A 17,735-nucleotide genomic window follows, 5' to 3' on the forward strand; every position below is an offset into this window, starting at 1 on the left:
AAACTTGTGTTGTGCTCCTCAGCATGTGATCCATCCCATAATATGGAAACGCTGAGGAGCGTGGAAAAATCTGATCAAATTAGCATATTGTTACTGTTGACTTATCACTACCTTTATTATATAAGTGTCTGCCTTTAACTGAACTAAAATTGGAGTGTTTTTAATTGAACTTAATTTTACATGTAAACGTTTCCATATAACTCACTAAAATTTCATCCACATTGTTCTTCACTTGCATTAACTAAATCAGGCAAGAAGGATTTTTTAATATACATATATAACTGATGGTGTTGTATATTGTACAGATTGTAAAGCAGTTTGAGGCAAATAAATTGGGTTGAAATGACTGTGTGGCTGAGTAATTTAAATTTCAAGTTCAACAGTGTAATGATCATGATACTATTGACTAATACCCGCCCTGCTGACGTGTAATTAGCCCTAATACTGAATCACTACTAGCGCAGCTTGGCCCTATTCTCCTCCAGACTGTGACCTCTGACCTCCTTTTCAATGGGAGAAAAACAAAACACAGACACAAATAAAGTCCTGTACTATTAATATAACACCTATGAATATGTCATATTTGGTCTAGTATCGGACAGAGGCGGCAGAGATATACGGTTTCAACAAGCTGAAAACCTTTGCCAGAGTGTTTGTTACAGTTAAAATAACACCTCTTTGTCCGTTGAGTGAAAGTATTAAAGATAACACAAACACATAGCAGCAGTATTGAAAAGCCCAGTCATGCCTGTGTGTGTGGGATTTGTCTATTTGGCAGCTTTACAGCAGAAGTAGTAACCAATCAGGGCCAGACCGTAGCATAAGCCACATAGCCGGTCTCCTGAGGTACCAAATGAGTGGGAAGTTTGTTTTTTTTCTTACCAACAAGGGTGCTCGTATACAGTTTTTGTAAATATGTACATGTTCTCCCCCTCCCATTTTTCCTGTCGTTTCCCCCCCATTGACTTCAATGGGCTTTTATCTGGTTTGATTCCCTAAAGCAGCAAGTCAGTTTTCCCACAACAGCCACAAAACTTCATGTGCTATCTCAGGCATTGCCACCAAACACTAACTGAATGTCACCTTGACCCCCACTTGCCTTTCTGTCTGGAGGACTGGGAGGACTGTGTCTAGCCTGGAGGTGCCATTGTGTCAATTTATTTTAGTGTGAATTTATATCTGAAGTTTTTGGACTGGAGGGTACACTTTTTTGGGGGGTGGGGGGGCTTCGATCTAAATCTTTCATGGCTTCAATTTGAAAATCTCACCTAGGGCACAAACATAGTCTGTATCAAAAGTTGGAGCCATCACCGCTACTTATTGTCAAAGCAGAAGCCAGACTAGACCCTGTTGACACATGAGAGAAAACCTGGATGATGCAGTCCATCCTGAGAGTGACTGGTACTTATATGGTCATAAAAATCCTTAGTATGCACATACCTCTCTCATTAAACACAGCTCTATCTGTACCCCCTCCCTTCTCCCTGCTCTTTCAAGTTCATTTTTTTTCTTGCTCTTGTTGCCCTACCCAGTGGCTGTCACCCCCTCCACTCGAGCCCGCCTTTAGCTGAACAGGATTGGCCCAAAGTGTGGGGATTAAAAAAGGGCCAGCAGTCATTGGCTGGAGGGGCGGATACAAACGGGACGGTGCCCGCCTCGTCCAGGACCGCACCCCGGCTCCGGCTGGCTACGTACTGACTGAAATTACGCGAACCAGTGAGCAAGCCTGTGGAAGAGGGAGGGCAGAAGGAAGAGGGGGAGAGAGAGAGCGAGAGAGAAAAAAAAGATAGAAAGAGTGACTGAAGCAGAGAAAGAGAGGGAGGAAGCGAGCACTGTAGTTTAGCCTGAACTCTCTGAGAAGCTGCTGTCGACTGGAAAAGAAGTTTGACTCACGGAGACGCTAACTGAGCCCCCCGGTTGTCGTTAACCATCCTCTGAAAGGCGTCCTGCACCCAAAAAGCAGGTAATATTCTTAACTTTTTTTTTTCTCTGCCATGCTCTCTTTCTCTCTCTCTTCTGTACTCCTTCATATAACTCATTCAATCTGCTCAGCAAGTGCGCTGAACCAGGAAGCACGGGTCGCTATTTCACCGCTGTAACTTCAGTAACCCTCGGGAGTTAATTTAAACTGGGGTTTCTTCAACTTTACACCACTCGGGTTTTTATATTTTATTATTAAAGCTTTGAAACACGCAGCTGTGTGCGGTATGCGAGGCCGGAGCTCGACAAAACTACAGTAGCAGCAGCAAGCAGCAGCATTGTGGCAGCTGGCGAGAAGCTGAAGCCTTCACTGCATAGCAGGAAGTGATTCGCTTGAATGAGTCGCAAAAAAATAAAAAATAAGGCCGGTGAAGAGTTTTTGAGCATAACCAGGGATGTGAATGAAAATAAAAGTTGAATTCAGACAACACCGACACCGCGGGAAGTGTATTATTAGTTTAAGGGTTGAACTTTTTATGTACAGGCGTAAGAAACGGACGCTGTATGTGTGTGTGGTCAGTAATATGTCTGCTGGCTGGCGGCATGACGTCACTGGTTCACCGGTGGACCGAAGAGAAGAAGAAAAAAAACGGCGGTGCGCTTTTCCGCCGCCGATCAGCTTAACCTCAATGAAGCATGTCATCTGTACGTCCGTACGCTTTCTGCCTGTTTGTCTTTTGGGAGTTTCGCTGCCATCTTACAGTGGGACATAGAAGGAGGTTTGGCCAAAACTAGAGCTACATTTGACTGTGATTGAGTTCACTAGAGGTGAAAACTTGATTATCTTCATCATGTGTTTCCCTCTCTTTGTGTAGGTGGCTCATTAGATTGAACAAAATCATATGAGTTGAAGTTAAATGGATATTTTGGATGATCTGTGTATCAGCATTTGTTTGCCAGTCATTCATTGTTATGTGATTTTAAAAAAAACAAAAAAACATTGTGCATTTGTTCTTTATTGAACTTGTATTCAGCTAGGATGTCTCTTGATTGATTTATTTATAACATTCACATACAGTGTAATGCAGAACCTGGGAGCAATAAAGGAAGAGAGCATAGCTATTGGAAAGAGTGCTTTTAGGGTTGGGCAATGTATCTATTATATTGACCTCATGATATGAGACTGGATAAATCTTCAATATTGGATGTTATAAAGTTTTCATGTGGCATTAGTGTTGTCTGCATTCAAGTGTTGTAATTTTCTGCTTTTATATCCACATTACTGATGATTATTTATCAAAAATCTCATTGTGTAATGCATAAAATATTATTTCAATATCATGGTATTTGGTTAAAAATATTGTGATATTTGATTTTGTCAATATGTTCTAACCCTTGCATTCTTCATAAAAACACATTTCTTGTATATGAATATGAAGACAGTATTTCCAGATGATGTTTGGCTTGTGAATGAATCCAGCCCCAGGGTGTGTAATGCAAAAGGACAGTTTAGTCCAATTCAGAACAGACTTCGGGGACTCTGCAGATTACTCATCTAGAGTCTGGTGGTCTGATAACTGAAACAGGAGAAGGCGTATAACAAAACGAAATGGTTTTTTGCATTGTGATACACAGTTTGGTTGCTTTTATAATACCCAGCCAGATTTTTATTCAGAATAATTGAAATGCATAATTATGCCAGCTGAAAATAACCATGTTTGGCATCTAATTACTGAGCAGTACACAAACAGCAGTTGGGCAACACCACAGTTTTCCATGGCTTAAGAGATTTTGTGCTATATATCAATATCAAGACAAGTTAAGTCAATTATATTTATGTAGCCCAAAGTCATAAATCACAATCACATTTTCCCCAGCAAATTTTATGACCTGTAAAACCTGCATCATCTGATCTTAGATTGTTGATCTGAACATTTCCATCAAAAAAAAGAATAAAAATAAAAAAAGCTTTATGAAGAAACTTGAAGAGGAGACATCCTGTAATCACAAGTAGAGTAATACAAACATATTAAGATACATCTTTGTGTTTGGAGTGCAGAGTGTGAATCAGCAAAGATCATTTTTAAGATTCTGGGTTGTCAGAACAGAAGTGATCATAGGAAGTGCAGTTTTCTTTATGAGGTTCATACAAAAATCACATGTTTGTCCACCTTTCAATTCCTACCAAGCCAACCTCAGACAGCTTCTTCTTCTTTTTTTTCTTTACAATATCAGACTCATCTCACATCTAAGCTTTCACATCCTGATCCGGCCTACCTACCTGTGCACCTACAACACAACAGTTCCATTTCGTCAGTACAATGAATGTTTGCTCTGCTAGACGGTGCATCATCGTGTTTGCCTTATTTTTTTAAGGCGCTGTGTAATTCAGTATTTACAAAGAAACTTACTCATGAACTCAACCTCACATCAGATTGGTCTCACATCAACAGCACTTCCAGCAACTCTGGTATTCCTCCCATTAAACCTGCTTCTCATTGCTGCAAAAGTGTTAGCGTTGTCACGGGGGTGTGAGAGCAGCACCTTTCATTTATAATTGGAAGCATGCATTTAAAATGCCAGCTGATGCAATTAAACCACAGGGTGAGCTTTGCACATTAATAAGTTTAGATGTTGAAATAGACATTACAGTAGATGCATAAACAAACATATGTGTGGCTTGTAGGTATCTCTTTATGAAGGTTTTCTTCCAGCTATATTCTTTTATAGAGCAGCTATGTTTCTTGAGGAAGACATATCAGTAAATACTCATTCTTAAAAAGGGCACATTGGGTGACAGCAGATACGTCACATCCTGTGACTGCATCTGAGTCATGAATTAAATTTGGATAATGTCTTGTGCAACAGCTTCTCTGGAGACCAGTCTCAATTGTTGCTAGTTTTGGTGCAGTTACAGAGCACCTCCCCTTGCCCCCCTGCAGAGATCGTTACATTCCTTCATTCGTGTGTCAGCAGTGTCCATACTAGAGGGCCCCCTGGGAGAGGTACTGTAGGCCAGACAAAATTAAACACAGACATCTTTTTAAAAAAATCTGAAACAAGGAGCTGGCCCTCACAATCTTCTTTCCAAATGATACAGTCTGAGCGAAACGCGCCTGTGGATGTTTAGATTTCATTGAAGGACAGCCCGGCCTGGCCGAGGTTAAATATCCTGCATGCCCCCCTTCACTTTTTTTTTTTGTTATAAATACGGGAAAGGACAGCGTGACACAGTCTTGGCACATCGCAAAAATCCCTTACAGTCGTCTCCTGTTATGAAGCTTTTTGAAAGGTTGTTTTAATAAACGCAAGGTATTTTTAAGCTTGTTTGCGTGTGTATATGTGTGACCTCTTAACTGAATTCACTGTTCCAATTATATCTTCAACACTGATTGTCAGCGCCAGACTAAAGAGGAGAGACACATGATAACGCAGGGCTGTAAAAGCTCAGTTAAAAAAAAAAAAAGTGCTCTAAGCTAAAGCTTCAGCCAGAGCCCAAACAATTAATGGATTGATAGATTAGTTGATTAGAGAGAAGATGAATCTGCAACTGTTTTAATCCTCATGTTCATCGTTTATCACAAGTTCCATAGTAAACTGCATATTTTAAGGTTTTGAACTGTTCTCACACAAAAACAGCTATCTGGTTAACTAAGAGGAGCCTATTTTTTGACATTTTATCAACTTAAGGAGCGGTTGAACAACCAGCAGCAGTCAATCAAATCATTCCTTTTTTAGTTTCACCTCTTTTCTAAGCCAAGCAGTCTTTTTACACACCTGAAACGGGCTAATCTCCAATTATGAAGACAGCTGCAAAGGTTGTGCTGTCAGTTGGGCCGTGCCAACTCTCTTCTCTCGGTACATTACCTGCGCATTTTCTAGTAATCCTTTTAGAACATGTAATACTTGTCTTCGATGATTGATAGGGCAGGGAAATGTCACGCACATCCCCTGGTTTTTCTACAAGCTCCAGTCAGCTGAGATTCATTCAAGCAGGCAAAAAAAAAACCACAACACATTCCAGTCTGAGCGGAGACTGCCGAGATTTCTGCATTAACCACGGCCGGGCTGATCATGCTATGATGTATATTGTTGATTGTGTTGCCGATGGTCAGCACAGAGTGGAATCTACTTGTTTGTATCTCCAGGCTGGCAGTAATGGAGACGGCATGAGCGCCCTTTATGCTAATCCCTGCCTTTTAATTCAGTCTTGCAAACTTCTATTTTTTTCTTAAATGTCTCGACTATTTATGTTCCGGCCCAAAATATTTCTTCAGGGTTTGACACAAACATAATTAAGGCTCCTTATGTCAGAATGGTTGAAGCTAGAGGATACATTTGCACCAGTATCCGATGTGGTGGCTTTTCCAATTCCTTCAACTGCATTTCCTGCATGTCCTCGTGGTGTCGGTGCCCCCCACCCATATGCTCTCTTTCATTTTCCCTCCCCACTCCCTCCTCCTCCTCACAGCACGCACCTGTAAGGTTTCAATAGAAGTGAACAATAGCAGGAAATGGCTGTGCTCTGACTGAGGCTAACACACAGAGAGGAGTTGTTCACCACTGCAATCCAAAAGGATGGACCTTGACCATGCCCTCTTTTTTTTTTTTTTTTTTTTTCTTTTACAATAACTCGTGGCTCAATAGATAATACTGCTGTCTGCTTTGTGGCATAAAAGATGAGGTAATGCTTGAGCTGAGTGAGCTATACAGTCATTAGTGGCTTCTCTAGAACGCCAGTTTAACGATGCCTACTTCCTGTTGGGTCAAAGTCAGCACCTGGCTGCCCACTACACTACAAGGAAGTTATATTCCCAAGTAAATAGATTTTGTTAGTGTAGTTGGCACATTTTAAGGATATCCTCAGTACTCTACGGTTGTTATGGATTTAGTGTAAATACAGGTGATTCAAAGTGAAGTAAGAGACACCGCATTATAACACAGAAGAGAACAGAGATCTAATGGGTGGGGATTGTGGTCAAGTACAGTTGTGTGACTGTACATGTCAGAAAATAGATGTTCATGGTTTTGTGTGTGTGTATGTGAGCGGCACACCTGGCGTCCGACCGTGTAGAGAAATGGTTAATACTTAGAAGATTGTGTAACACCTCCAGCGCAGACACTGTGAACTTTGAAACATGCTGCGCCTACCTTCTGACTCCCATTAGACAATATATTCCCATGTCAATCTCAATCAAGCCACACACACAGGAGATACCAGGTTATTAATGTAGCATGTGCTTCTCTTAGGCCTGTGAATGCTTTGTATGATGAGATTGTCGAAACGAGAGATAGACTTGTGTCATCTGTTCCTCCCGAATTTACCTTCTTTCACTATCTCAGAGGGAGTGTCCCACGTTCGAGATAACAAGTGATTTGTGATAAGGCTGAAAAAAAAAGGAGCCATAAAATAATCCAGGAGAGTTTAAAGAAAAATAGGATTAGAGGTTGAATGAGAAAAAACAGATTCTTCTTCTTTTTTTTTTTTTCCTTTTCGGAGTCTGTCAGAAATAAAATAGTGATCTGTGCCAGCGCATTCCTCTTTTTCTTTTTTTCTTTTTTAAAGAAAAAATGATTGCTGACAAACAGAAATGTGTATCTTAACTCCCCTCTGCATTCTTTCGCTGTCTGTTTTAAAAGGCTTACGTAACCCTCTGTGTATTTATCCAATGGGTCAATACAGTCGGGAGCGCTTCGGTTTAAAAAAGAAGGGGGGGGGGGCAAACTGGTACCACGCAGTATCTGATCCGCTTTGTGTCGAATAACCTGTCGATTTTGTGGCGTTCAGCGGTTTTAATCAGATAGCTGTTTGGATGATAGACACAGAATTTGTTCTCTGACCCTGAAAATGATGCGCTTATCTCACCAACACCCTCTTTCTAATTATCTACACTCCCTGTCATTTAATTTGAGTGCGCAACCAAGAATACACAGTGGGTAAAAGAAGGGAGGAGTGTGAGGAAAAACTAGTACACAAGCAGTAATGGATATATGGACGAACTAGGTCGCTACATGTAGTGAAGAAACAGTAGATAGATGGTTGAATAGTGAGCTTTGGAATGGGAGAAGATGGATTCAACCAGTTGTACCACTGCTATCTGTCTATTTAGAATCAATAATGAAATGATATCCAATTAAATTAGGTCAGATGGGTTAGGGTTAGGGAACAAAGGGGACAAGAGTTGGGAACCATTGGTGTAGATGAAGTGCTGAGAGCCCTTGCTCAGACCTAGTATGGGCCTCTTGGTTGTAAATGGTAGATGGCATTGGCCAGCCTTCACAGTTCAAAGTGAAATAGGATCCCGGTTTTCGGGGGCACGGAATGTGAAAAGTAATGTGGAAAAGTGATGCGGATCTGTCATGCAGCGTGGTTATTTTTCCAGCGAGGGCTTAATTTACTTTCTCAGTCTCGGGAGCCGCTCAGCGTGCGTTCAAGCACACACAACCCCCCCCCCCCCTCAAAAGAAAAAACAAAAAACGCCACCTTCTCCTCCTTCCTTCCTCCTCCTTCCTCCTCCTTCCTCCTCCTCGAAAAACTCCACACACACACACACACACAAGTTCCCCAAATGGCAAAATAGTTTTCTCAGTTTGTCATTTCCTCTTTTCCTCCCCTTCTCTTCTCCTTTGCCACACCCTTCCCACTTTCAAGGGGGAAGGAGGACGAAAGAGGTGGAGAGAGAGAAAGAGAAGGAGAGAGAGAGAGAGAGAGCTGATGTGCGAGCCCATAATGAATTTTGACTGACTCAGGACCGTTGTCTGGCACCCATTCTCTCGTGTCGCATGAGAGAAGAGTTAAACCACCAGTTGACAGATCATCAGACAGAGAGGGGGAATCAAAAGGGAATGACAGAAGTGTTTGTGAGGAAATGGGGTGGGGGGGGGTATAAACAGAAAGAAAGGGGGGGTTGGGGGGGGACAAGAGTGCGAAACAGCCACACAGCATGAGGAGGACAGCTGAGGACGTCCAGATGTGGCTCAGGTTAAAAAGCCAGCTGGGGATGCTGCGATGTGGATGCAGCTATCGACCGCGCTGTCGTGCTATTAATATTCCTGTCAATGATGGCACAGCTAGTTTTATGGGATTTTTTCTTTAAGCCAGGCCAGGAAAAGGGGGGGGGGGGGTGGACCCGTTTGACTGTACATGGTCATGCTGCGGTCGAAGTCGTCAAGTCTTGAGGTTTTTTTTGGTTTTTTTACAGTAACTTGGGGAGAGTCTGTGGAGTGGAAAGGAATGAGAGGGGTAGTCTGATGGAGGGATGGGGATGGAGGGATGGGGATTTATAAAGACCAGGAGGTTGCTTTCAAAAAAATGAGGACAACAGTGACTGAAAAAGAACTGCTTCATAGCTCTTCCCCCTTTTTTCCTCCTTCTCCTCATTCCTCCACCTCCTTGCTCTCCAATGCATTACTTCCTCTGTTTGTAACCACATTCTGGTCTCCTCCACTTTTAGACAAACGGGCCTCAGCTCTCTTCCTCGTCTTATTTACTTAACGGTTCCTCTTCCTCTTTTCCGCTGAGGCCTCTGCTCGGACAGGACGCTTCCAACTTCATTCAGGCGTTTTTTTTAGGTTTTTTTTTTAGATTCTAATCCTTTAATGGTTTCTCAGTCAGGTTCCATAAAGTTAAAAGATTGTTTCCCAAAGGTTAGCTTCAGGATGACAGTTTCCTACCTGCTGCTATGTATTGAAATAATGAGTAATCCTTGTTGTGAATAACTCCTCCAGCTAATCTCATCATCAGCAGATTCCTCAACAGAATAGATAGAGGAAGCTTCAACAGCTGAGCCAGGTTCAAAAGTGACAAGAAATCAGGGAAACCTCGAGTCTTACAGGATTACAGGAGAACCTGGCGGGAACCTGAGCCAGGAGCTTCAAGTGTGGGGCGGGGTGGGGGGTTTATTACACTCTGTTTTATCTCAATGTCAAAGTCAACATCCATGTCATGCTCGGCAAAGGAAAGGCCTAAGTCTAACATTGTTTAATGGGAGTTCTTCTCCTCCTCCTCCTCATCCTCCTCCCTCCTCCTTCCTCCTTCTCTCTACTTTCAATATAGAGCAGCGCCTGTCAAACTAGAATAGCTGAGTAATTTTAGCCCTCGTGCCGCTCTCCGGAGAGGTATCTCGAAGTGTGTCACGGTTATCTGTGTCAAGCAATACATCAACAGGCTGGACTTGTCTTTTTCTCTTTTTTGAAACCAATAATGTCAGCAGCAGCTTGAAGAAATATATACAATCAGGCTGTTTCCGGAGCGCGGCGAATGCAGATCGGTGTGCGATTCGTTAAGCCATACACGCTCAAGTCATTTTGGAGTGTGAACAGATGGTGTTTGTATTAGTTAGGATTGTTTTGAGATGTTGCTTTCATGGTGGCCAGCGCGTCTCAATGTTAAAACACAGCAAACTGAAGCAGCAGCAGCAGCAGAGCATTTTGGGTGTGTTCAAGCCTGTTCTGTTTTCATGTTTCGTGTTTTGCCAAAATAACAAAGCAACAGGGATTGTAATCAGTCGTGGCTCCAGTTCAGCTTCGCAAGGGGGGCCAACTGGTCCAAACGTACTGGATCGAATATAATGGCTAAGTGGATTCTGAAGGGCTGATAGTGCTCAGGTCTGTTCCGAACCACGCAAGCAACAGGATCAGGATGGGTGTGAGGTGATGCTGATCTCCTCTGACTGTTGAATCCCCCCTGAAGGCACACATGACCTTCAGATGTGATGGTGGGGGGGTAAGAAGAGGAAGGCTAAAAAACAGGAAGGAAAGCCAGAGAATAGGTCTGAGAAAAGATGTAAAAAGGAGGAGGGAGGGAGGGAGGGGTGGTGGTGGTGGTGAGGGGGGGCATAGTGGATAGAGGATAGAAATTTGTGGAATTCCTTTGCTTTGCTGTCTCTCCATGATAAAGGGTGAGTATGGGAGGAATGTGACCCTGAAAAGACTGGATAAACAGAAGAGGGAGGGAGGGAGCGGGAGGAGTGGGGTGTTAGGATCCTGGAGAGGCAGAGGAGTGTGACTGGAGGCAGAGGAGGGCCAGCGGAGCCAGCTGAGAAGTATATCAGGACTAATTTGCAGCATGTTCTGTTACAGGATGGGGTCTGTGGACTGCAGATGAGTTTTAGAGGAGGGGGGTGAGGAAATGATGGACGTCAGCTGTAGCGCAGGCCGACGGGGTTTTTGACGGAGGACGGAGGGAGGCAGGGGTCATGAGAAGAACGGCTCTCCCTCTCTCACAGATCAGGGTTAATGTGCCGGAACAGACGCCACCCCATTAAAATGCAGCAACCCCGACTGCTCTCAAGGGTCCGTCACCTCTTCTCAGAACAGTTAACAGCTAGTTTGTTTTGCAATATTTATTAGCAGAACCCATGACTCACATGACTGAAAATGGGAGTTTATCTATTGAAAGAAGTTTGGAGGAATGCAGGATTTACTGGAAATTAGTTAATTTTATCATCAAGATAGGGAAATTTAAGCCTTGTAAGGTAGGTAGAGCAACTTAGACAACAAATTAAACTATTTTAATAATCATTGTGGGTCAGTTCATAAGCAAACATGATTATCTGCAGTGAATATTTGATTCCAGCTTCTTAAATGTGAATGTTTTCTGGTTTATTTAATCTTCTATGATAATAAACTAAACATCTTTTTGGATTATGGATGTTGGCCGGGCCAAAAGAAGACTTGAGGATGTCTCATCGGTGAAAAATGTCAATTAGAAGTTTATTGACCTAAATATTAATTGAGAAAATAAGCTTAAAAATCTTAAAAATGCACTAATCCACCCATTAAATTATATTTTCATGTGGACTACACCACACTCGTCGTTTTCGAGCAATTTCTAAAACTGCTGAGCATGAGAATGTGGCCCCAAGCTCCCCGTCCCACCGGACCGCAGCGCAATGTGGAACGACTGCTCGTGGACATAAACAATTCCAGCAAATATTATTTCAGTTGTGATGAGTGTGAGATTGGGATGAACCCGACCTCTCTGTTTTCCCTCGGAGGTGAGGAAACGTTGAGGGGGAGAGAGTCCCCTTGTCAGTGAAAGCACACCATGTTCAGTTAATTGCCTCTGTTTTTCTGCACCCGCTCCTCCTCCTCCCCACACACTGGTAATACTTGTCTAGTCACTTTTTAAATGGGTGAAACCCGGTGACAAACCCTGTTATTTGGGAGCTATCAAGTGTTTTAAAGCAGCAACAATGTGTGGAGAGCTTCAGCTTGTGAAAGATCAACAATTTGCTGTATGAAACTTCAGCATTTAGTATGAGGTCATCAACTCTTTGAACGACAAAATTAAGAACCCAAATCCTTGAACAGTTCTCCAAGCGTAAAATGAGTGAAGTTATTACATAATCCTTTCTTTTTAAAGCAATCAGCACATGTTGGCTTCACCAGTGGCCCATTATTTCTGCAGAGGCTGTTCAGGAAATGAATAATAACCTCTCTGGTTGTTGTTCCTGCACTCAAAATATCACTGCCCAAGAATCAACATGAAGTATTTACTTGATGACTCAGGAATACTTGAGGCAGTGATCACTGTACATAACGTCTCTTTCTGGTCATACACAAGCCTCAAGGCTGCCACAGCTTATTATATGCAGCATTCATTCAGAGTCTCTGGTTGTTGCTAGTATCAATATTAAGACTAAATATAGGAATGTGTTAAGTGTTTTTGGCTTTAAAACAAACATAGTACCTGATATGATGGAATAAGTCCAAAAAAAGAGTAACACAGAGATCCTAGGTTACAGGGAGATTGAACAAGATTTAGTACAATTCAACTAATTATGTAGGCTACTGAATAAGAAAAATACCAGAAACTATAAGAGAACATGACTGCGGCGCTGGGTGCCAAACACTGCGACTCTATTTTTTAAATCTTTCAATCTTTCATCTTTTATCCTCCATCTTCACAGTTCCTCTGAAGCAGAAAGCAGACTTTGTAGATTCCCAATTTAGTAACCAGTTTTAGTTCCTTCAGACTATTTAGTTGATAAGACATTCCTTGCAGAGGTGTGTGTGTATATATTATCTCTCCATCATCACCCACTTTCAACGCTACCTCCCTCCCTCCATCCCCCCTCCTCTATGAACAGGCACCCTGACCCAACCAGTAGGAACGTTAACAAAGACACACTCCCTCACAGGCTTCCCACCAGCAAACAGACCTCTGCTGTGAGATAGACATGAGAGCTAGGCAAAGGTTTTTACCCCCTCTGTCCCCCTCCAGATGGGACAGCAGTTGTAAATTTTAAAGTATTCAAAACAGTGAAGCAGGGAGGAGCAACTTGAAGCCTCTCTTGACACGGCCGTGCTTTATGTCGACCTGACTTAACCCGAGCAGACGTTTCCTGTTGCACATCACATCAGCTGTGACCTTTTGCATTCCTCAGAGATGGCATGTGAAGATGGAAGGATAGCAAAGGTCTAATCCTATAAACTAGACCTCTTTTTACATGACTACTCCCCTTTGTTTCTGCTGGTTATTATTGAGAAGTTTCACACCTCTGGCAATGATATTCTTAATTTTGTGGCACTAAACACACTCATTTTTATTTTCTCTCTTTCTCAAACAGCCACCATGTCAGACGCAGACAAGTTCCTGTACGTGGATCGCAACCTGGTCAACAACCCGCTGGCACAGGCTGACTGGGCCACGAAGAAGCTGGTATGGGTGCCCTCGGAGCGCCTGGGCTTCGAGGCCGGCTCCGTGAAGGAGGAGCGAGGCGACGAGTGCGTGGTTGAGCTGGCGGATTCCGGCAAGAAGATCCGGGTGAACAAGGACGACATCCAGAAGATGAACCCACCCAAGTTCAGCAAGGTGGAGGACATGGCCGAGCTCACCTGCCTGAACGAGGCCTCCGTGCTGCACAACCTGAAGGAGAGATACTACTCGGGTCTCATTTATGTGAGTATGGAGACACAAAAAGCAGCGAATGAAGCATCGATTCACTCATTGCACCTCAGCAAGCTAATTTTAGTTTCTGTCCCTGTCTGGTTTTCAAAGACAATTCTTTGCAGCTTTCATTAACGTTTTTAATATTCTACCTAACTTATGTTTGAGAATAAAATGCAGCTAAATTCTCCTTAGGATTACATTCCTGCTGTCTTACCATTGTCCAGGTAATGTACTGGCGTGGTGGCATTTCCTCTAAATTGTTTTGAAATCCCCACCGGCTTATAGAAAATGATCTGCCGTGGCCAGCCTCCAAACCAATTTGTCTCTCAGTCCGACCCCCTAATTACCTGATTAAGCCCCATTGTTTTAGACAACTCCATTGTGTCCAAATTGTCACAGGAAAGAAAGAGGTGCAGTCTGTTATCGTATGCATGGTATGCAAGCGTTTTTTCCTCCTTCATCCACGTATTCTGCCTCTTTTTTTTAATGCTCTGTAGTAATGTGTTGTTAGCTGTGTGTGTTTAGAGCTGTCCTGTAAACAGGAAGCTACAGGGAACAATGCAGTGTGGGGTATGAGATGTGAAGACAGCTGGGGAATGAGGAAGGGGCTAAAGTCCTTTTTCTTCTTTTTTTTTTTTTTTTTTAAGAGATGGACATGGAATGTAAATTATGTTGTAACTGCTGTTACTGGCCCTATAATTAATGCCATTTATCCCCATGTCCTGGGCTGGGAATGATTTTGGTCTCTTTTGACTGTACGGCATGACCCCGGTCATATCAACACACCCCTTCCTCACTCCCTCCAGAGATCCAGGCTACGGTCGGCTGCAGTGGCTCCACGCTCTGTAGTCGTTAGATTAAGCGTCTCTCAGGGGAGAGCCGGGTACGAAGCAAGAGGGGGGAGCTGCCTGGTACAGAGATGTTAGGAGGGGCTGCACAAGAATCCAGCATTTTAAAAGTTATGGCAGAAATCTAGATACATAATCTTTTCTTTCTTCCACATCCAGATTAAGTGTTTAATTGAGTTCTTGGCCTCAAAGCAGACAAGATAACTCTACAGCTAGCCTGTAAAGTAGCTGCAGTTGTGCATCTCTCAACAGTTTGAACTTGCAGCAGGGTGGGGTTAAAATTGCAAACCTAGGAGAAGACCAAATCAGAGTTCATGAGAAACTTTCAGTTAGTGTACAAGGGGGGGATGGGGAACTTAGAAAATAGTGAAACTTATACAGTACCACATGAAATAACCCAACCCAAGATGTTGATCCTGCACTGCACACTGTCAAACACCCCTCCACCTCCACTAGTCTTATTCCATGTTTAACCTCCGCCTCTTATGTGTTGTGCAGACATACTCTGGCCTCTTCTGTGTTGTCATAAACCCCTACAAGAACCTGCCCATCTACTCAGAGGAGATTGTTGACATGTACAAGGGCAAGAAGAGGCACGAAATGCCGCCCCATATCTACGCTATAACCGACACATCTTACAGAAGCATGATGCAAGGTAAGGCGCTATCCAAGCTGTCACATTGCAAAATGTTTTATGAGTTTTGCAATCACGGCTGTATTAAAAACAAATATTATTATAGTGATGTTAACAGTCTCCTGGCCTACAATATGTTTTTTCCCCTTTTTGATTTAAACTTTTCCCCCAGTTTCTTTTATCATCCTCAAACTTTTTTCCACCAGCACCCTCTTAAAAAATGAAATGAGGTGCATGAGAGTAGCCTCCATATTGAGCTTGAGCCTTCAAATATAAGACACGCTGCAGAGTATTGGATATGATACCAGCAATATTTCATATGATTTACTTGCCCCACTGGCCTCAGCAAATACCAGACTCTAAATTCTTGCTAAAGTAAGGTTGTATTGAATAAGAGGCCTGTGCAGGAGAATGTACAGTGCATGGAAAAAAGGAAATATGCAATAGATATTTATTTTTTTAAGCTTAAGACAGATTTTTAAGAGAATAGTTTAATTATGTGAATTCCTAACCCTCCTTCGCCAACACACATTCCCTGTGTTTGCCAAACTGTATGCCATCTTAACCTTTTGGAGACTCACCACATGTCACATTTTACAATTATGCAATGTTTTGCGACCAATGCCCCAATGAGTTGAGTCAGCCATTGCAAGGAAAACAACATTATGTACAACGCTAATTGGTATTTCCTGCAGGGCTATTGTTTCGTAATGTTTCTTTAGCGCACCTCCTTGGATGTATTGTCTTAGTTTGGCAGCACAGCCCCATTTTAGGCCCGTTTCCCCTGATGTGCTGAGCTGTGTCATCTGTCATGCGTACCACCCACTTGCTCTCCTTCCCGCCGCAGTCCTCTTTTTCACCATGTTTGGCTGCAGGAAAGAGTTGGGACTGGTAATTAGCCAGTAAGTTAGAACCCCCAGCAGCACCTCTTTCCAGTCACAGGAAGCCAGATATTGATTTCCTGCCTGTGGCCAGTGTACTTCCTGCCGTACTTGTGTACTGTATGTGCAGTAGCGATAACATATGCACACTTAGAATATGAAGCATTGTTATTCTGGAAAAGACCTCATGATCAATATTTGCTCTTCTTCTTTTCTGCAGATCGTGAAGACCAGTCCATTCTTTGCACGTGAGTTACAGACATCACATACATTTCTTCTGTGAAATTAACCTTTTTTTTCTGTTTTTTAACATTAACTTTTATTGTCTGTTTGTCTCATAGAGGAGAGTCTGGTGCTGGTAAGACAGAGAACACCAAGAAGGTCATCCAGTATCTGGCTCATGTGGCCTCCTCTCACAAGACCAAGAAAGATCAGGTCAGTCCTCCTTCTCTTCTACACTGTTCATCCTTCAAACCTTCCTCCTGTCACTCTTTTACATCACCCAGTTTTTTAAAAAATCTTTCATCTCACACTCTCTCACTCCACCTCCTACTGTTTCTTTTTATTTGATTCATTGTCAAGGGAGAAACAAGCCCTTATTCCTTAAAGTGCTTTTTTATCTCACTGGACCAAATATTTTCCTCTTCCTCTCTGCTCACTTCACCAACTACTTTTTTTTTTTTTTTTTTTTTTTCCATTGTGACTATGATGTGTGTCGCTGTGTGTAATTGTACACCAGTGCTACTGGTACTTTAACATTAAATGACTGTTAATCCATCATTACATTGTTGTGTTCAAAGAGCTTATTTTCTGCAGCAAACAAATTCTTCTGTGGCGCAGCTGCCACAGAAAAAGAACCGCCATCCAAAGGGAAAAAAAGGGGCGGTGGTTAAGATAATAAGGCGTGCAGGTTCAGAAAAAACAGTGGTGCAGATTTAAAACTCCCAGCGCTGACAGGTTATATAGACCAGAGGCCTTACTTCATCTGTCATGTATTTGGTTTTTGCTGATTTTACTGCATCAGACATAAAACTCAGTCTGCCACCCAGAGCCGAGCCTTACGTCATACATGCCTGGAAAACTTGCACCACTGTTATCTGGCCTGCCAGCCTGCTGTTTGATAGACGCTGCTGAAAGTCACCCAATGAGGTTCAATAGAAAAAAAAACAACACATCAGTATCCATCATCCCTTTTTTTTGAGGTTGTTGTATTTCTCTCTTCCCATCAACAGAACAGCTCGATCCTGTCACATGTGAGTTAACTCTCTCCCTCCATTCGCTCTTCCTCCCCTACCTGCTTCTGTCATCATCACCCTCTTCCTACACCCCTCGTCCTCCGTCACCCATACACCCACCCACCCACCCACCCCTCCTTCCCTCCCTCGCCGGAGCGCACTGTTGCGGTCACTTTGTATTCAGGGGCAGAGGTGACGTGTCTTGCGAGCCAATAGGAAGTCAAGAGGAAGTTTGTTTGCAGATCAGTGGCAGCCGTATGTGTTCCTGTGAAAAATTCAGCCAGACAATAGTAGGATAAGAGGGGAGGGGTCTTTGCTGAA

At 42.9% G+C, this 17,735-nt stretch overlaps 1 protein-coding gene across 2 annotated transcripts in view; it reads left to right on the forward strand.

Annotated features, from left to right (window-relative positions):
- Window positions 1-1,742: 1,742 nt before the first annotated feature.
- Window positions 1,743-17,735, forward strand: part of LOC128378311 (myosin-9-like) — a 30,582-nt gene continuing 14,589 nt past the window's right edge. Inside the window, exons 1-6 of one of the 2 annotated variants that reach the window (XM_053337787.1) lie at window positions 1,743-1,963; window positions 13,494-13,825; window positions 15,163-15,319; window positions 16,400-16,427; window positions 16,521-16,614; window positions 17,412-17,432. In XM_053337787.1, the coding sequence (XP_053193762.1) occupies window positions 13,499-13,825; window positions 15,163-15,319; window positions 16,400-16,427; window positions 16,521-16,614; window positions 17,412-17,432 (627 nt within the window). In that variant the 5' untranslated portion in view covers window positions 1,743-1,963; window positions 13,494-13,498. The remainder of the gene's footprint in view (window positions 1,964-13,493; window positions 13,826-15,162; window positions 15,320-16,399; window positions 16,428-16,520; window positions 16,615-17,411; window positions 17,433-17,735) is intronic. The other variant, XM_053337788.1, reaches the window with a different exon arrangement.

This window comes from Scomber japonicus, chromosome 18, assembly GCF_027409825.1.
Source record: "Scomber japonicus isolate fScoJap1 chromosome 18, fScoJap1.pri, whole genome shotgun sequence".
Taxonomy (NCBI): domain Eukaryota; kingdom Metazoa; phylum Chordata; class Actinopteri; order Scombriformes; family Scombridae; genus Scomber; species Scomber japonicus.